Source organism: Hypanus sabinus, unplaced genomic scaffold (assembly GCF_030144855.1).
Source record: "Hypanus sabinus isolate sHypSab1 unplaced genomic scaffold, sHypSab1.hap1 scaffold_477, whole genome shotgun sequence".
Lineage (NCBI taxonomy): Eukaryota > Metazoa > Chordata > Chondrichthyes > Myliobatiformes > Dasyatidae > Hypanus > Hypanus sabinus.
This window is the reverse complement of record NW_026781348.1, coordinates 46125-67542: the sequence shown is the minus strand read 5'-3', so window position 1 is coordinate 67542 and position 21418 is coordinate 46125. Positions and strand designations below refer to the sequence as shown.

Below are 21418 nucleotides of genomic sequence, written 5' to 3'. Positions count from 1 at the left end.
AAGGGCACAACCCTCCCCAGCATCGAGGATATCGTCAAGATGCGATCCCTCGACAAGGCGGCATCCATCACTGAGGCCCCTCACCCCGGGGACAAGCTCCCTGCTCAGTACTACCATCGGGACAGAGACAGGGAAGACTGGAAGCTCAACGATCCTGGAACACCTTCTTCACCTACGCATCACACTTTTGAATGTAGGAGCACCGCCTCGACATTTTTGCGGGACTATTTTTTAACTTTTTGCACCTTACATTAATTTAACATTCATGCCACGTACTGATCATACAAAGGTACAAAGTTCAAGGCGGATAAGTTACAGATAATGAGTCAGGTGGTAAACATGTGATACAGTCCTTAGATACTGGGAGAGGGAGGCAAGAAAGTGAAGGGAAGGAATATGGGAATGAAATAAGGAGAGACAGCAGTGGAGGAGTTATGAGAGAGAGAGCGAGTTTGGAGGTTCGAGGGTAAAGAGAGAGCGAGATGCCGACTAAGAGTGCCATAGGTGGAAAGAGAAGAATAGGGTAAGGGCGAGGGGCAGAGGAGATGGAGTCAGAGTATGTGAGGGAGTTGTGCTGGAGGGAAGAGTTTGTTGTCACTAGATTTAAGTCGGCCCCACGAGCTTTTGACACAGATCCCGGATATTTTCAGGAATATCCGACCACAAAGGTGCAGGCTTCTCACAAATGAAACGGTGCAGATCATCTTTGCAACTGCCAATCCGAGGAGATTTACATTCACCGCATTCGAACTTTCCAGCGCTCATCTTGTACACGACGTTAGAGGCCTCTTCCCTGTCAAGGAGGGGAAAACAATTTTAAAAGAGAAAACACTACTGCAGCACAGTCCGGTGTCAGCCCCCAAAATACTCCCACTGACACAATCTCTCAACAACCGGCCTGTGTCGGTCCCCAAAATACTCCCACTGACTCAATCTCTCCTCAGCGACCAACGTCAGCGCCCAAAATAATCCCACTGAATCAATCTCTCCTCACCGACTGGTGTCAGTCTGGAAAATACTCCCACTGACTCAATCTCTCCTCACCGACCGGTGTCAGTCCCCAAAATAATCCCACTGACTCAATCCCGTCTCACCGACCGGTGTCAGTCCCCAAAATACACTGACTGAATCAATCTCTCCTCATCGACAGGTGTCAGTCACCAAAATACTCCCACTGACTCAATCTCTCCTCACCGACCGGTGTCAGTCCCCAAAATACTCCCACTGACTCAATCTCTCCTCACCGACCGGTATCCGTCCCCAAAATAGTCCCACTGACTCAATCTCTCCTCACCGACTGGTGTCAGTCACCAAAATAGTCCCACTGACTCAATCTCTCCTCATCGACTGGAGTCAGTCACCAAAATACTCCCACTGACTGAATCTCTCCTCACCGACCGGTATCCGTCCCCAAAATAGTCCCACTGACTCAATCTCTCCTCATCGACTGGTGTCAGTCACCAAAATACTCCCACTGACTGAATCTCTCCTCACCGACCGGTATCCGTCCCCAAAATAGTCCCACTGACTCAATCTCTCCTCATCGACTGGTGTCAGTCACCAAAATACTCCCACTGACTCAATCTCTCCTCACCGACTGGTGTCAGTCACCAAAATACTCCCACTGACTCAATCTCTCCTCACCGACCGGTGTCAGTCTCCAACATACTCCCACTGACTCAATCTCTCCTCACCGACAGGTATCCGTCCCCAAAATACTCCCACTGACTCAATCTCCGCTCACCGACCGGTGTCAGTCCCCAAAATACTCCCACTGACTCAATCTCTCCTCACCGACCGGTGTCAGTCTCCAACATACTCCCACTGACTCAATCTCGACTCACCGACCGGTGTCAGTCCCCAAAATACTCCCACTGACTGAATCTCTCCTCACCGACCGGTGTCAGTCCCCAAAATACTCTGACTGAATCAATCTCTCCTCATCGACTGGTGTCAGTCAGCAAAATACTCCCACTGACTGAATCTCTCCTCACGGACCGGTGTCAGTCCCCAAAATACTCCCACTGACTCAATCTCTCCTCACCGACCGGTGTCCGTCCCTAAAATGCTCCACTGACTTAATCTCTCCTCACCTACCTGAGTCGGTCTCCAAAATATTCCCACTGCCTCAATCACTCCTCACCGACCGGTGTCAGTCCCTATATTACTGTCACAGACCCACTCTCTTCCCACATACCTGTACAACATCCCAAAACACTCTCACGTACCTACTCTCTGTATTCCTGTGTCGGCCCCAGATTAGTCCCTTGTCCAACTCTCTACCCATAGAGTTCTGACAGTCCCCAGAGGTGCCCCACGATCCCACCTGCTCCCTACAGGCCTGTGCAACTCCACAAATTACTCTCAAAGCCCCGGCATCGCCCACGGTCCGTGTTAGTCCCCAGGATACTCAAACACCCCGAATTACTCCCCGTGGAAACATGTCTGTCTCCAAACTGATCCCCACTGCTCTAATTTCCCCACAAGCATGTCTGATTCACTACAAGTCTGTCACTGATCTACTCTGTATCTCAACGCTGCGTGTCTGTCCCGAAAATACTTGCAGCTCCCACTCACATTCCAGCACCCAAAGTATTCCCACCGTCCGCTCCCTTCTCGCATCCCGTATCAGTCCCCGAATAGAACCCACGGACCGTTCTCTCCTCAAGACCAATATGAGAACAAATCTCACCCAGTTTTGCATTTTCCGATCCAGAATGCATTGTCTTGTTCGCTGACAGCTTTGATAACAAATTTCTGTGAAATTAAATTGCTGTCATTAATAATTGAAATCGAGCACAATCTAAGGAGCGACATTCACTGCCTGACACGCGGAGAGTGCGCAGGGCCGTCGTGGAGGGAGTTCCAATCTGTGTCTGAAATCGGGATTGTGTGAAGAGACAGTGTAGAGGGTGCGTCAGTCTCTGTCTGACCCCGGGAACGTGTGATGAGACAGTGTGGAGTGAGTTTCTCTCTGTGTCTGACCTCGGCAGTGCACAATGGGACGGTATGGAGGGAGATTCACTCTGGGTCAGACCCCGGAAGTGCGTGATGGGACGGCGTGGAGTGAGCTTCACACTGAGTCACACCCCGGGAGAGTGTGGTGAGACCGTGTGCAGGGGTATTCTCTCTGTGTCTGACCACGGGTATGTGTGACGGGACATTGGGGAGGGAGATTCTATCTGGTGTGGATATATCTTCTGTCGATGTGACACATACCTCTTCTTCTATAAAATTTATTTCAAGAAGCTTTGAATCCAAGTGAGAACAAAGTTCTTTCGCTCCATCATAAGGTATTGTAAAAGTCGATATGAAATAACACCGGTCTTCATTTCTGATCCAATCCTGGGAACACGCTTGCTCTGGAAATCAGGAACACAGAAAAGTGAATCTCCCTCCACACCCTCCCATCGTACACTCCCGGGGTCAAACACAGAGTGAATCTCCCTCCACACTGTCCCATCACACACTCCCGGGGTCAGACACAGAGTGAATCTCCCTACACACCCTCCAATCAGAAACTCCCGGGGTCAGACCCAGAGTGAATCTCCCTCCACACCGTCCCATCACACACTCCCGGGGTCAGACAGAGCGAATCTCCCTCCGCATCATCCCATCACACACTCCCGGGGTCAGACACGGAGTGAATCTCCCTCCACACCGTCCCATCACACACTCCCGGGGTCAGACACAGAGTGAATCTCACTCCACACCGTCCCATCACACACTCCCGGGGTCAGACAGAGCGAATCTCCCTCCTCATCATCCCATCACACACTCCCGGGGTCAGACATGTATGTAAAGTGACGTTTTCTGCGAACCGACCGTTCACTCAGTCTCGCCGCGTAAGAGACAGTGTGTAGCTCTATCTGCCCTGTCCCATCATACACTCGCGATGGCAGAGATGTAGTGAAGTTCCCAAAACACTCTCTCAAAACATATTCTCGGCTGTCAGCCACAGAGTGAAATTTCCTCCACACTTTCCCATCACACTCCCGGTGTCAGACACAGCTTCCTCTCCCCAAACCGTTCAATCACACATTTCTGAGTTCAGTTGTAAACTGAAGATGTCAGCGAAACGTCCGATCACTTAGACTCGCCGGGTCAGAGACACAGTGAATCTCCCTCCGCACTGTTCCATCAGAAAACCCGATATCAGCCATGCAGAGAAGTTCCCAGAACACTCTCGCAAACCGCATCACGGCATCAGACACAGAGGGAAGATCTCAAAGCACTGTCGCAGGACATACTCGGTGCGTTAGGCACAGACTGAAGATGTTTCCACACCAACCCATCACAAAATCCCAGGGCCCGACACACAGTGATGCTCCCTCCACTCTGCCCCATCTGTCACTTTCACTGCCAGGCCGGGACTGATGCTCTCTGTACAAGACCCGAACTGTGAAAGTCCAGGGTAAGCATAAAACTGGGTAAGCAGGTAAAGGTGAGAAAATAGGGGTTTTAATACACAAAATGTTTACAATCTCAACAGAACCGTTCTAGAGTCCGAACTTCAATCAGCTGAACAGAACGGAACTGGGTTACAACAATATTGAAAATACTTCTCAAACCAATAGACGCACCACACCTCCTGCCTGTGGGTTTATATTCGATGCTGGCCAGTCCATAGTGAGGACAGAAATCATTCCTCTCCTTAAAAGGATACGGCATGAATGAAGCAGCTCCAGAGAATACCCCTCTGGCTGTCGCAGAATGGCACATTCCAATTATCCAGCCCCATCTCGGCTGGTGTAATGCAACAGCTCAGTCGTTTGCTAGATTATCAGGGGGATGATCGGCGAGAGGACACTATAATATGGTGAGGCTGGTGATGGTGAGGTTGGTGATTGCAGCCGCCACACCAACAAACAACACGGTGTCCGACACAAAGTGGAGCACTTCCACACAATCCCATCACACACGCCAAGGATCAGATACAGAGTGATGCTCCCTCCGTAGCATTCCTTCACACGCACACTGTTTCAGTCACAGAGCGAAGCATCTTCCACAACATCCTTTAACAGAACATGGACGTCAGGGGAGGAGTAACGCACCTCTCCAGACACTCCCATCTGAGTCCCAGGGGTTGAACACAGTGTGAGCATCGCATGGCACTCTCCCATCAGACACTCCCGGTATAAGACACGGAGTGAAGCTCCCTCCAGACTCTCCCAATACACATTCCAGGGGTCAGACACAGAGTGATGCTCCCTGCATAGCATCCCATCGCAAAAACACTGCATCAGATGCAATATAAGGCTCAGTCTAACCATCTCATCATTCATTCCCAGTGTTAGACACAGAGTGGTGCTCCCTCTACAACGTCCCAGCACACAGTCCTGGGCTCAGACACAGATTGAAGCTCCCTCTAAACTGTTCATTACACGTTTCCGCAGTTAGATACAAACAACCTCCTGTCACGCATTCCCGTAGACAGACTCAATATGCTTTCTCACCGTCCTATCACACTCTACTGGTGTCAGACTCAAATTGAATCTCCCGCCACGACACCCATTGTAGACTTTCGGTACCCGTCACAAGCTTTAGCTCCGTCAAAACCGTCCCATCATAAACTACAGCAGTCAGTTACACATCTCCTTCCCACCATCCTATCACAGACTGCCTGAGGGACAGAAACAAACAGAATTTCAATCCACACTGTCCAGTCACTCACTCCCGGGATGAGACACAGGATTTAGCTCCTACCGCAACTTCCAATCATCCACTCCTTTGTCAGACACTGGGGGAATCTCCTTCAACGGTGTCCCATCACGGAATCCAGGAGACAAACACAAAGAGAAACTCCCTTACACTGTTACGTCATACCCAACAGAGTTCAGACAGAGTGAAGCTCTCTCTCCCTACGGCCCCATCATACAGGCATGGGTTCAGACTGCACGCTGCTCACTGTCACATCACACGTTCTTGCGGATAGACACAGAATGAGGCTCCCTCCACACCGCCTCATCAAACAGACGTAAGAGGCAAGGAATGAAACTCCTTGAGCAACGTTCTCTCCCGGGGTCAGGCACAGAGAGAATCGCCCTCCACACCGTCCCATCACACACTCCCGGGGTCAGGCACAGAGTGAATTTCCCGCCGCACGGTCCCATCACACACTCCCGAGGTCAGACACAGAGTGAATCTCCCTGCACACCGTCCCATCAAACACTCCTGGGGTCAGACTCAGAGTGAAACTCACTCCACACCGTCCCAACACACACTCCAGGGGTCAGACACAGAGTGAATCTCCCTCCGCAAAGTCCTATAACACGACCCTGCTATCAGAGAGAGAGCGATACACCATTCTGTCACGCATAACTGTTCCCGGTGTCAGACGCACATATGACCCCTCCCCCTAAACGCAATCACCCACCCCATTTCTCGCCATATATTTTCATCATACGCACTATGCGTCAGACAACAAGACACTGATTCAATCTCCCTGCACACCGTCCGATAATACACAACCTTGGTCAGACACAATGTGAATCTCTCTCTCCACGTCCCCATCACACACTCCACGGAAAGAAACTTCCTCAGTACAGCCGAGAAACAGACATAGACACAGAATGCAGAATAGTGCACGATAGTACAGGTCTTGCAACACACTAATACAGACCGACCCTTGAACCGTCTCTCTCATATATCACCCCAACTTATATTCCAACATAAACCTAGTAGTCTCTGAAATTTCTCTTGTGTTTCTGACTGCACCACTGACTGAGACAGTGAATTTCATGCACCAGCCATCTCCTGAGTTAAGAAAACTTTCCTCTAAAATCACCTTTGTCGTTCCCACCACTTATCCTAAAGCCATGTCCTCGTGAATTGAGCAGTGGTGCCCTGGGGATGAGGCGCCGGCTGTCCACTCTATCTATTCCTCTTTACATCTTGCATACCTCTATCATGTCTCCTCTCATCCTTCTTCTCTCCAAAGAGTAAAGCCCTAGCACTCTTATTCTCTGATCATAATCCATACTCTCTAAATCTCCTGTGTACCCTTTCCAATGGTTCAGAATCATTCCAACAGTGAGGCGAACAGAACTGGACACAGTACTCCAAGGGTGGCCTTATCAGAGTTTTATAGCGTTGCATCATTACCTCGTGACTCTGAAACTCTATCCCTCAACTGATGAAATCTGACTAACCATAAGCTTTCCTCGCTACCCTATATACCTGTGTGGCAACATTCTCGGATCTGTGGACGTGTACCCCCATATCCCTCTGCTCCTCCACACTACCAAGTGTCCTGCCATTTACTTTGAACTCTGCCTTGGAGTTTGACTTTCCAAAGTGTACCACCTCATACTTCTCCGGGTTGAACTCCATCTGCCACTGCTTAGCTCACTTCTGCATCCTATCAATGACTCTGCGAAATCAGTGGCTCCTTCTAAACTAACTATAACAACAACAAACTTTATTTCGTCTGAAAACTTTCTAACCCACAATTCTACCCCACATCTTGGTTGTTAATAAAAACCACGAAAATTAGGTGTCCCAGAACCGATCCTTGTTGGACACCACTGGTCACAACCCTCCAATCCAATCTCGTCCTTTCAACACAACCCTCCGCTTCTGCAGGCAAGTCCATTCTGAATTCACCTGATCAGGTTTCCCTGGATTCTATGCCTTCTGACTTTCTGAACAGGCCGACCTTCTGAATAAGCCGAACCTTGTCAAATGCCTTACTAAAATCCATGTATATCACGTCTACTGCACGACCCTCATCTATATGCCTTGTCCTCCTCAAAGAACTCTATCAGGCTTGTTAGACACAATCTGACCTTCACAAAGCCATGTTGACTGTCCCTAATCAGATCATGATTCTCTAAATAGCAACAAATTCTATCTCTCAGAGTATTTTCAACAGCTTACCCACCACAGACAGAAGGCTCTCTGGTCAATAATTACCCGGACTATCCCTACTAACTTATTTGAAGAAGGGGACAATATTCGCCTTTCTCCAATTCACTGGTGCAATTCCCAGGGACAACTAGGGTATAAAGATCCGAGCCAGAGAGTTAGCAATCTCTTCGGTGGAGCAGCCTGGGGAATATTATTTTAGACACTCGGGACCTATCCGTCCTAATGTATTTCAATAATTCCAGCACCTCCTCTCACTTAATATGAACTGTGCTGTAGATCTTAAAACTCACTCATATTGTGCGCACCGTCATCAAGTTCACCCTCATTTCTGAATACCGAAGAGAAGTACTCATGCGGACCTCTATCAGTTCCGCAGACTTCATGAACATCTTCCCACCTTTATCTCGAACCGGTCCTGCCTTCACTCCCACTATCCCTCTGTTCTTCGCATAATTGAAGAATGTCTTAGGGTTTCGCTTTACCCTACTCGCCAAGGTCTTCTCTTACCCACTTCTTGCTTTGCTCAGCCCCTTCTTAAGCTCCTTTTTTGCTACCCTAACTTGCTCAATAGAACGATCTGATGCTTGCTTCCTAAACATCATGATGGCTGCCTTTTTCCACCTGACTAGATTTCCCATCCTACTTGTCACCCACGGTTCCTTTACCCAACCATTTTTTATTGTCCTCACCGGGACAATTTTATCCCTTATATCCTGCAAGAGATCCTTAAACATCGACCACATGTCAATAGCACATTTCCCCGCAAAACGTCTTCCCAATTCACACCAGCAAGTTCTAGCCTTATAGCCTCATAATTTGCCGTTCCCCATTAATAAAACAAATCCTTTCATCTCTGATTCTATCCTTTTCCTCCATAATGCTAAAGGATAGGGAGCGCTGATCACTGCCCCCCAGAGGCTCACCGGAGTTCTGTGACCTGACTCGGTTCGTTACCTAATTCTAGATCCAGTATGACATTCCCCCTCGTCGACCTGTCAACCAGCTGTGACACTTAACAAACTCTGCCCATCTGCACCATTGCAACTAAGTAAGGGTCTATCAATAGCAGGGAAGTTAAAGTCACCCATGATATCAACCATGTTATTTTTGAAGATTTCAAAAATCTGCCTCCTAATCTGTTCCTCGGTGACTCTGCTGCTGCCAGGGTGCCTATGGTATATAACCAAAACAATAACTGCTCCCTTCCTGTTCCTGGCTTCCATCCATACTGACTCAAAAGAGGATCCCGCTACATTACCCACCTTTTCAATAGCTGTAGTAGTATCCCGGACCGGTAATGTCACCCCTTCTTCTATACGCACCCCCAACACTATCCCTCTTAAAACACTGAAATCAGTGGATATTGAGAACCCATTTCTGCCTTGGTGCCAGCCAATTCTCTGTAATGGCCTCTACACCGTGCTTCCATGTATGTGTCCAAGTTCTCAGTTCATCAACTTTCTTCCTGATGTTTCTTGCATTGAAATACACAATTATTAGCCCTCCTACCTTACTACCCTTACACCCTTTATTCTGCTTCTCTTTCCTCAAAGCCTCTTTATATGTTAGCTCTGGGTTTACTCCTTGCACGATACTTGCAGTTCTCGCATGACTTTTTTCCTCCACCACCTCACTAACTGTAACACTCTGCTTCCCCTCCCCGTGCAGGTCTAGTTTAAAACCGGCGCAGTAGCAGTAGCAAACTTTCCCGGAAGGATTTCAGTGCCCTTACAGTTCAGGTACAACCCGTTCCGTCGGAGCAGTTCCCACCTTCCCTGAACTAGGCCCAATTGTCCAGAAACATGAAGCCTTCCCTCCTGCACCGACTCCTTAGCCACGTATTTAACTACATTATCCCCTATTTCTGGCCTCACCAGCAAGTGGCACGGGTAGCTATCCTGAGATTGCAACCCTGGCGGTCCTCTGCTTCAACTTTGCACCTAACTCCCTGAACTCCCTTTGCAGGACCTCCTCCGTCTTCGTATCAACGTCATTGGTCCCTACATGCAACACGACATCTGGTTGCTCACCCTCCCTCTTGAGATCACTGAGAACTAGAGCCAAGATATCGCTGAGCCTGGCACCAGGGAGGCAACAGACCATCCGGGATTCTCGATCTCTACCACATAACCTCTTATCTGCCCCCGTAGCTATTCAATCCCCTATCATTACTGCTCTCCTCCTTTCACGCCTTCGCCTCTGAGCTGAGTGTCCAGTCTCGGTGCCAGAGACGTGACCACTGCAACTTGTCCTTGGTAGTTCATCCCCATCAACAGTTTCCATAACGGTATACATTGTTGATGGGAACGGCCACAGGGGTGCGCTTTTCATTCTGTCTATTCCCCTTCCCTCTCATGACAGTCAGCCAGTTACCTGCCTCCTGACTCCTACGGGTGACTATCTCCCTGAAACTCCCGTCTGTCACTGCCTCTGCCTCACGAATGATCCGAAGCCCATCCAGCTCCAGCTCCTGTTCCCTAACCCGGTTTGTCCGGAGCTGCAGCTGATGCACCTTTTACAGGTGCAGTCATCAGGGACAACAGTGCTCGCCCTGAGTCCAACTCCAGCTCCAGTTCCCTAACCCGGTTTGTCCGGAGCTGCAGCTGATGCACCTTTTACAGGTGCAGTCATCAGGGACAACAGTGCTCGCCCTGACTCCAACTCCAGCTCCAGTTCCCTAACCCGGTTTGTCCGGAGCTGCAGCTGATGCACCTTTTACAGGTGTGGTCACCAGGGACAACAGTGCTCGCCCTGACTCCAGCTCCAGCTCCTTTTCCCTAACCCGGTTTGTCCGGAGCTGCAGCTGATGCACCTTTTACAGGTGCAGTCATCAGGGACAACAGTGCTCGCCCTGAGTCCAACTCCAGCTCCAGTTCCTGTTCCCTAACCCGGTTTGTCCGGAACTGCAGCTGATGCAGGTGCAGTCATCAGGGACAACAGTGCTCGCCCTGACTCCAGCTCCAGCTCCTGTTCCCTAACCCGGTTTGTCCGGAGCTGCAGCTGATGCACCTTTTACAGGTGCAGTCATCAGGGACAACAGTGCTCGCCCTGACTCCAGCTCCCGCTCCTGTTCCCTAACCCGGTTTGTCCGGAGCTGCAGCTGATGCACCTTTTACAGGTGCAGTCATCAGGGACAACAGTGCTCGCCCTGACTCCAGCTCCAGCTCCAGGTCCCTAACCCGGTTTGTCCGGAGCTGCAGCTGATGCACCTTTTACAGGTGTGGTCATCAGGGACAACAGTGCTCGCCCTGACTCCAGCTCCCGCTCCAGGTCCCTAACCCGGTTTGTCCGGAGCTGCAGCTGATGCACCTTTTACAGGTGTAGTCATCAGGGACAGCTGTGCTCGCCCTGACTCCAACATCCCGCAAACGAGCACTCGACTGCCCTAGCTGTTGCCTTTATTACCGAATTCTAAACTAATTAGATTAAATAAAGATTACCCGGCCTTACCTCACTGGGCGAAAGCTCATTCCCAGTCTCTGCTCGCCGAAGCCTCTCGAGCCAAACCCTACCTACTCTGTCTCCCACTTCTCCGTCGCCCACTCCAATTATCTGTTCGCTTTCTAAACTCTCGCTCTGTCTCCGAGGCCGACCTTCATGCGGCTGAACCTCTCGTTCAAACTGCCGAAGAAATTACCTTCCCCCTCTCAGTCGGCTCGCGTTTTTAGCTCTCCCGCTGTCTCAGAATGAGAGAGATTGTCTATCTACAGCTTCTCAACACACTATAGAGCAAAGTGTCAGACACAGAGGGAAGCGGCCTCCACACGGTCCCATCAGACACTCACCGGGTCAAACACATAGTGAATCACCCTCCATAACATCTCTTCACACACTCCCGATGTCAGGCACAGAGTGACACTTCATGCCTGCCCTGTGATGAGGAGCGGGTGAAAGAGGGGGATGATGCCTCACCTCTTCTGCTGGTCGACAATTCACAGATTTGAGCCTTGGTTTCGTTGACAGATCTGTACTTCGTTTCCATCTCAGTGAACTGGTGACGGAGATCGCTGTGCCCTCGTTTAAGATCGGAGAAACTAGAATTGAGCGCAGAAATCTCAGCTATCTTGGATTGAAGATTGAACTCGTGGTAGTTTCGATCGGTGGTGATCTCTGACTGACGAATCTGTGATACTGAGAGAGATGGTGAAGGATGTTTAGCGTTTACAGTGACACGTGAGTCAGCGTCACTCTACCGAACGGGTCACAGAGAGTGTTGTGTCAGCGTCACGGTGAAGGGCGTCACAGTGAAGGACGTGATGGTGGCACAGTGAGAGTCGTCGGCGCCACTTTGAGGGGCGTGTCTGTGTCACGCTGAGGAATATATCATTGTCCCGGTGAAGGTTTTGTTGATGTTACAATGGGCGTCCACGTCAGTATCGGTCATGTCCGAGTTGCTGTGAGGAAGGTGTCGGTGTCACTGTGATAGGTGTTTCTGTGCCCCGGTTAGAGTTGTGCCGGATCACAATGAAGTGTATCTCGATGTCACGGCGAGGGAAATTTCAGAATGAGGGGCATGGTGGTGTCACGGTTGGTGGAGTATCTTTGTCGTGGTATGGGGTGTGGTGGTCTCACAGAGAGGGGTGTGTCTGTGTCACGGTGAGAGGCATGTCATGGCTACGGTTGGTGTGTCCCTATCCAGGTGAGTGTAGTGTCAGTTTCACCGTCTGGAAAGTGAGGGTCTCATTGTGAGGCACGTGTCGGTGGCACTGAACGGTATGTGTCAGGGCCATGGTGAGATATGTGGTGAGGTAAACGTTGAGCGACGAGTCCGGGTCACTGTGAGATTTTACATTCATGTTTTATTCCACACTGTTAATTTACGGTTTGACTCCAACCGGAGTCCGTTCGACTCACCGTGGATTGACAGTCCGACCACTATCGCGATGAGCACGGAAAGAACTAGGCAGAGTAGGCGGATCTTACGGTCCGGTCTATTTCCGATTTTCTTGTTCGGCTCCTGTTTACGCAGACCTGTGGACAGAAAGTTCACATAAACAGAGGGAAAAGAAAAGGGATGATGGGAGGGGACCGATGGGCGGGAAAATGTGAGAGAATGGGTGAGAAGAAACGGGAGGAGAAAAGAAAGAGGGAAAGGTGGCGTGAAAAGAGGAAGCTATGTTCAGTTTTAATGGGGAATTTGATGTGTGTAAGAGAGACAGCGAAAGAGTGGAGAAGAGAGGGAGTGAGGGTAGGAAAAAGTGGGAGAGAGAGGGGGAAGAGAAAGGGAGGGAGCGAGAGGGGGTGCGAAAGACTAGAAAGAGATAGTGTCACGGTATAATTACTTTTCGTAGATGTATTATTGTTTGTCCGCTTTGTTACTTCTTTTTCATGCATGATTAAATGACGGTCTTGTGGGGATGAACATGTTGTGGGGATTTTCGTGGGCTCCATTGTGTTTCTTTGTTTTGTGGCTGCAGACAAGGAAAAGGGCAGCACGGGCCCGTGATGGTTAGCGCAGCGCTTTACAGTACCAGCGACCCGGGTTCAATGCCCGCCGGTGCCCGCAAGGAGTTTCCAATTTCTCCCCATGAGCGAGTGGATTTCCTCCGGGCGCTCTGGTTTCCTCCCACAGTCCAAAGACATACCGGACTATCGGTTAATTGGTTATTGTAAATTGAACAGTCATTAGGAAAGGAATAAATCGGAGAATTGTTTGGCAGCGCGACCGGAATGGTCGGGAGAACCTATCCCGAACAGTTTGTTTCAATAAAAAATAAAACTAAATAGATTTTGAGAAAAATAAGATGAATAACGAGGTGGAAAAGTGGTCTACATATACGACAGGACAATCCGGTGATTGTGATGTGTATGACTGTCCTGTATGAAAATAGAGATGGATGGTTGTAAAATCTCAGACGACACAATGATTGGTGGTGCTGTGGGCACTGCGGAATATCGCCAATAGTGTCTGTGGGGTATGGATCAGCTGCAGAGCTCGATGGAAAAATGGTAAACTGAGTTTAACTCAGGTAAGTGTGAGGTGTTTTCTTCAGGGGCATTAAATGTGAAGGGACCGGAAACAGTTAACGGCAGAACCCGTAACTGTGGACGGGAAATGGATCTCGGGTTGATCACGCAGCTCAATGCAGTGTTAACCCTTACAGTGAGTTCATATTCTATACGTTCTCAGTACGGTCCTGGTCAATTTTGACCCGGCCCGAGAATCCCCTCATAACCAATATTTTGAACCACAGATCTATTTAGAATGTGTAAATAGCTTATCCGACATTAATATAGGAATAACAGTGCATAGTTCCCTGAAGGTGGAGTCTCATGTAGATAGGGTAGTGAAGAAGGCTTTTGGGACGCTGGCCTTTATAAATCAAAGCATTGAGTACAGAAGTTGGGTTGTAATGTTATAATTGTACAAGGCATCGGTAAGGCCAAATTTGGAATATTGTGTGCAGTTCTGGTCACCGAATTATAGGAAAGATATCAATAAATTAGAGAGAGTGCACAGACGATTTACTAAGATGTTACCTGGGTTTCAGCACTTAAGTTACAGAGAAAGGTTGAACAAGTTAGGTCTCTGTTCATTGGAGCGTAGAAGGTTGAGGGGGGATTTGATCGAAGTATTTAAAACTTTGAGAGGGATAGATAGAATTGACGTGAATAGGCTGTTTCCATTGAGATTAGGGGAGATTCAAACGAGAGGACATGATTTGAGAGTTAGGGGGCAGAAGTTTAACGGAAACACGAGAGGGTATTTCTTTACTCAGAGAATGATAGCTGTGTGGAATGAGATTCCTGTAGAAGTAGTAGAGGCCAGTTCAGTTGTGTCATTTAAGGTAAAATTGGATAGGTAAATGGACAGGAAAGGAGTGGAGGGTTATGGGCTGAGTGCGGGTCGGTGGGACTAGGTGAGATTAAGAGTTAGGCACGGACTAGGAGGGCCGAGATGGTCTGTTTCCGTGCTGTGATTGTTATATGTGTTATATATGTGTTAATAAATGGGTGATTAATCCTTAATGAATGTTTCAGAGATGTAACATCCATTTCAATATATACGAGTAAAATTTGACCCGGAACAGCTTCAATATACAAAAAAAAAATTGTAGCACCTGCAGAAAGGTTTAAAATATTTAAATAGTTTAATTGTCGCACATTTTTTGCCACTTTAGGAAACGTCATCAAATTTCGGCCAAACAAGTGGCATTTGGAGTGTTCTTACTGTTTTCATATGTCAAAACCGGTCAAATATGACCCGAACAGTATGGAAGAGTTAAAGGATTGACGGTAGATGGGCCTTTGACAAAGTCTCTATCATGGGAGAGCCATTTACCAGATTGCGATGAATGGGATTCACAGTGAATTGTCAATTTGGTTTCGGTTCTGTCTTGTCCACAGAACACATAGGGCGGCGGATGTCCGTGACTGGTGGTGTCACCCAGGATTCCGCACTGGGAACTGCTGTCTGTGGCCAAAACTTGTGAGAACCTGGACATTTAACAAGGCTTTGTGTGTTTCGAAGATCCTGCATCGGAGACGAGCCAGTCCAGCAGATGAATGCTGTTCAGGATGCATTCCCTCTCGTGTTAGACATTTCACATTTGGCAATGAGATTCAACACGCCTGACTAAGCATAACAAGATTTTTTTATAAATTTGCATTGTAGCAGCCGAACCTTTAAACCCAGTACCCCAACTAATAATGTCAATCATGATGTGAGCCTTCTTTGACTTCACAACAGAAAGCATGGCCAAGAACAATGGATTTCGACTGCAAGATCGCTCTGCTAAAGAACACACTGTAGGGTTTTGGCTTTAGTAGTGAGCTTTCTTTGAACTTCTGACCTGCCAAGGTCAACATTTTACGTTTGTCCGGGTTAAACACCATCTGCCATTCCTCCATCCCAAATCTGAAATGATCCATGTCCTACTGAATTATTTGCAAGTCTATCAAAGTATTATCTGCAAACATACCAAACCACCCTTCTACATTCTCATCCAAATCGTTTATATACATCACAGACAGGAGAGATCCCACCCACATCCATAGATACAGGTCACTTCATTGGGGTAGAACAAGGTAACCCAATCATGAATGCAGAATAAAGTATCAAACTTACAGAGAAATTGCAGTGCAGGCAGACGGAAAGGTTCAAGAGCGACGAAGAGGAAGATTTGAGGTCAAGTGTACATCTTATCGTATTAGGGGTCCGTTCAATAGTCTGATTACTGTTGTGAAGAAGCTGTCCTTGAGCCTCCTGATACATGCTTCCGCATTTGCCCTCGGATGGGAGGTGCAGAAGACAGAATGTCCGGGGACCTTTGATGACGCTGGGTGCTTTATCGAAGCAGCAGTGTGTGTAGAAAGAGTTCATGGAGGGGAGGCTGGTATCGGAGCTGGGCTCAGCTCTGTCCACAACGCTCTGCAGTTTCTTGCGGTCATGGGCGGAGCAGTGTTTATATTTTTAGTCAGGAACCAGGACGCTTCATGAGAATGGGGTAGTAGACATGGTGAACATGGAAGAAATAAAACATTTTTTTTTCACTTGGGCGACTACACTGTGTAACGGTGTGAGGACCCAGGGGAATTTGACTGTCCGGATTGATAGCTATAATGGACGCTTGAGAAGTCCAGTATCACGATCCCAGATGGTAGATCACTCTGGAAGATGGGAGACAGAAATGTAGAGAGAGTCCGAGAAAGAATGGAGCGGTGAGTCTGGGCGGGAGAACAGAATACAGAAGGGAAAAAGAGATGACAGGTGGCGTGAGATCCAGGTAGATATGTCCTGCGGATTTGAATGGGGAGGACAGATCATACATAAGCTCGAACATGGCTATTAACAAGGTCTCAGATGGTAGACTGGTCTGGAGATGATGTGGAACCCAAGGAGATCTGTCTGACCAGTTGAATTGTGGAGGACTTATCAGGTTGATGTGCTGGATGTAATGTTCGTAGATTTTAACAAGATGCCAGATGGTATACCGTTCCAGGAGATGGTGCGCAATGTTGGGAGGGATGGCTGATTATTTATACAATTGGCTTGGACGAAGGATGACAAGGTTTAGGGTTGCAGTTCATTTCTCAGACATTAGGTCCGTCCCTAGCGTTGTTCATGGGTGGTTTGTGGTGGGACCAGTGATCTTTCTCAACTATATCGACCATTTATAGCGGATTATACAACACACGGTAGGTAGTCTAGCATATGGCATTAACGCTTCTGGCGTTTTAAGCAGTGAAAACAATTATATCTTACAGAGGGATCTCGATTCGCTGAGTCAGTGGGCCGAGCAGCAGCACATGCAGTTTAGTTTGAGCTATCGTATTTCAGGAAGGCAAACAACAGCGTAGAACTTGTGTCAGGGAAGATTTCTTGACACAATCTGTAGATAAGCCCACTAGAGAGAGCCTGTACTTGATCCCGTATTGGGAAATGAAGCTGGTCAGGTGTCAGATGTCTCAGTGGGAGAACTTTTGGAGATAGATATCATAATTCTATCTCCTTTACAATATCATTGGAGATAGATAGGAACGAAGAAGTTGGAAAAGCGTTTAAATGAAGTAATGGAATTATAAGACTATCAGGCAGAAAACTGGAAGCTTAAATTGGAAACAGATGTTCTCAGGGATAAGTACGGAAGTAATGTAACAAATGTTCAGGGGATATTTGTGTGGAATTCTCTCTAGGTATGTTCCAATGAGGTGAATTATTTTTGGTAAGTTATGGTAGGGTACAGGAACCGTGGCGTACAAAGGCTGTGATAAATCTAGACAAGAAAAAGAAAAGTTTACCAAAGGTTCAGAGAGCTAGGTAATGTTAGAGATCAACCCAGATATGTTTCAAGTAGTTCATTTTGGTAGGTCAAATATGATGGTAGAATATAGTTTAATTGTTAGACTCTTGACAGTGCGAAGGATCAGAGTGATCTTGGGGTCCGAGTCCATAGACGCTCAAAGCAGCTGCGCAGGTTTAACCTGTGGTTAAGAGGGCATACGGTGTGTTGGCCTTCATCAATCGTGGGATTGGGTTTAGGAGCCGAGAGGTAATGTTGCAGCTATATAGGACCCTGGTCAGACTCCACTTGGAGTACTGTGCTCAGTTCTGGTCGACTCACTACAGGAAGAACGTGGAAGCCATAGAAATGGTGCAGAGGGAATATACATGGATACAAGGATATGCCTGGATTGGGAAGCAGGCCTTATGAGAATAGGTTGAGTGAACTCAGCATTTTCTCCTTAGAGATGTGTACAAGATGATGAGAGGCATTGATCGTGTGGCTAGTCAGAGGCTTTTTCCCTAGATCTGAAATGGTTGCCACAAGAGGAGACAGGTTTTTCGTGCTTGGGAGTAGGTACACAGCAGACGTCACGGGTAAGTTTTTTTTTACTCAGAGAGTGGTGAGTGATTGGAAATGGCTGCCGGCAATGGTTGGTGTAGGCGTATACGATAGGGTTTTTTTAAGGGTTTTTTTGATAAGTACATGGAGCTTAGAGGGCTATATGTAAGCCTCTTAATTTCTAAGGTATGGACATTTTCGGCACGACTTTGTGGGCCGAAGGGCCTGTATTTTGCTGTAGTTTTTCTATGTTCTGTGTTCTAACTTGCACGGTCAACGGGAGGGACCATGGGAAACATTATGGAACGGGGCTAGAGATAAAATGTTGCTGAAAGTGGAGTCACAGATAGTCAGGAACCCTCGGGAGTGTTGTAGAACAGAGGGTCCCAGAGATACAAGGTTGCTGAAAGTGGAGTCACAGATAGTCAGGTACCCTGGGGAGTGTTTTAGAACAGAGGGACCCAGGGGTACAGGGACACGGTTCCCTGAAAGAAGAGTCACTGGTAAACAGGGACCCTGGGGAGTGTTGTAGAACAGAGGGACCCAGGGGTACAGCTACACGGTCCCTGGAAAGTGGAGTCACAGGTAGACAGGGCGGTGAAGAAGGCGTCAGTCGAGCCGCCCTTCATCAGTCAGGGCAATGAGTCCAGGAGTAGGGAGGTCACGTTGGAAATGTACAGCCGTCAGTGAGGCCACACTTGGAGTAGAGAGTTCCGTTTCCCTCACTTTCCCCTGGATAAGTTGCCACTGAGCTGGAGGCAGTACAGAGGAGGTTTACCACGACATTGCAGGGACTCGGGTGACTGAGTTATGGAGACTTTATACTTTGGACTGCAGAGGTGACCTGAGGGAATTGTGTAAAAGAACATGGGCACAGACAAGGTGAACGCACAGCGTAATCTTTCTCTAGGTTTGGACAATCGTGGACCAAAGCGCTCAGGGATACAGATTGACAACTTTGTTTTTACCCAGACAGTGGTCCGTCTGTGGGACGAACTGCCAGAGGAAGTGGTCGAAGCAGATGCATCAGAACTTGTACACTGATGCGTAAAGCACGTGATCCCTTCAGCGTGACGTCATTATTCTGAACACTGACCTGCCTGTGCAGTCACTGACATATCGGCGGGTCCCGAGGCAATGGGAGGATCCTCGTACTCTTCCACGAGATATTCGTCTTTCGGCAGGTTCAGCACTGAGTAGGTGGAGTTCAGACCGTCTGAGAGAGAGAGAGACAGAGAGAAATAAAAGGTTGAGAGACTGGCAGAGAATGTACTTTGGCTATCGGCGGCGTCAACAGATCTTTATGAAATGGGAATTCTCGTAGTTCTGCAGTGGTTATTTATAAAGGGGGATTCGAGAACTCTAGTCCATTGTATGTGGCCTGTCAGTGGCTGTAACCGGAGCACCAATCGTGAGTTGGGTAGCAGGGAATGTTCAGCCACAAAAGGGAGAAACTGCCTAGCGGAGCGGTCACCTAAGGAGCGGTTGTCAAAGCAGTGATCTGAGACAGAGGGGTCGGGGCTTTGGTACATTCGGGCTCCAGCAATAACGGATCGAGACGTGGTAAGATACCTGTAGGAATAGAACAGGAAGTATGTCTGTAAGGCCGGTATTCTATACTGCGTGTTAGATGTGGGAAGTCCAGGAGATACACAGCCTCCCGGACGGCCACATCCGCGCCTGGTGCGTCGAGCTGCAGTTCCTGTAGGGTAGGGTAGGGGACAGGAACCGTGGTGTACAAAGCCTGTAATGAATCTAGTCATGAAGAAAAGAAAAGCTTACAAAAGCTTCAGAGAGCGAGGGAAATGTTAGAGAACTAGAAACTTATAAGGCTAATGGGAAGGAGTTTAAGATGGAAATTAGTGGAGCCAGAATGGGCTATAACAATGCCTTGCCGGGCAGGACTAAGGAAAATCCCAAGGCATTCTCCAAGTATGTGAAGTGCGTGAGGATAAGACCAGAAAGATTAGGACTATCAAATATGATTGTGGGAAAGGGTGCGTGGAATAGGAGGATATAGCAGAGGCACTTAATCAATACATTACTTCAGTACACACTATGTAAAAAAGATCTTGGTGATTGTAGTGATGACTTGCAGCGGACTGAAAAGCTTGAACATATAGGTATTAAGGAAAAAATGATGTGCTGGAGCTTGTGTAAAGCATCAAGTTGGATACATCGCCGGGATCGGATGAGAGGTACCCCATGCTACTGTGGGGGAGGGATAGGTAGGCGGTTTCTAACCCACTAGCGATGATGCCGAGGACTAGAGTTTTGCGGATGTTGTTCTTTTATTTAAGAAAGGGAGTAGAGATCGGCCAGGAAATTGTGGACCAGTGAGTCTTACCTCAGTGGTTGGCAAGTTGATGGAGAGATCCTGAGAGACTGGACTTATGAACATTTGGAGAGGTATAATGTGGCAAGCAGTAGTCAGCATAGCTTTGACAAGGTCAGGTCCTGCCCTAGGAACCTGATTGAATTTGGAGAGGTATAATGTGGCTAGTAGTAGTCAGCATGACTTTGACAAGGTCAGAGCGCGCCTTACGAGTCTGATTGAATTTGGAGAGGTATAATGTGGCTAGTAGCAGTCAGCATGACTCTGACAAGGTCAGAGCGCGCCTGACGAGCCTGATTGAATTTGGAGAGGTATAATGTGGCTAGTAGTAGTCAGCATGACTTTGACAAGGTCAGAACGCGCCTGACGAGCCTGATTGAATTTGGAGAGGTATAATGTGGCTTGTAGTAGTCAGCATGACTTTGACAAGGTCAGAGCGCGCCTGACGAGCCTGATTGAATTTGGAGAGGTATAATGTGGCTAGTAGTAGTCAGCATGACTTTGACAAAGTCAGAACGCGCCTGACGAGCCTGATTGAATTTGGGGAGGTATAATGTGGCTAGTAGTAGTCAGCATGACTTTGACAAGGTCAGAGCGCGCCTGACGAGCCTGATTGAATTTGGAGAGGTATAATGTGGCTAGTAGTAGTCAGCATGACTTTGACAAAGTCAGAACGCGCCTGACGAGCCTGATTGAATTTGGGGAGGTATAATGTGGCTAGTAGTAGTCAGCACGACTTTGACAAGGTCAGAACGCGCCTGACGAGCCTGATTGAATTTGGGGAGGTATAATGTGGCTAGCAGTAATCAGCATGACTTTGACAAAGTCAGAACGCGCCTGACGAGCCTGATTGAATTTGGAGAGGTATAATGTGGCTAGTAGTAGTCAGCATGACTTTGACAAGGTCAGAGCGCGCCTGACGAGCCTG

At 48.2% G+C, this 21418-nt stretch overlaps 1 protein-coding gene across 1 annotated transcript; it reads right to left on the bottom strand.

Annotated features, from left to right (window-relative positions):
- Positions 1–231: 231 nt before the first annotated feature.
- LOC132389128 (C-type lectin domain family 7 member A-like) lies at positions 232–11915 on the bottom strand. The gene is made up of 4 exons (XM_059961585.1): positions 11782–11915; positions 3220–3362; positions 2693–2757; positions 232–793 (listed from the first exon to the last, which is right to left on the bottom strand). Exons 1-4 carry the CDS (start codon positions 11849–11851, stop codon positions 604–606), a joined length of 468 nt encoding a protein of 155 aa, XP_059817568.1. The 5' UTR covers positions 11852–11915; the 3' UTR covers positions 232–603.
- Between the last annotated feature and the right edge of the window lie 9503 nt (positions 11916–21418).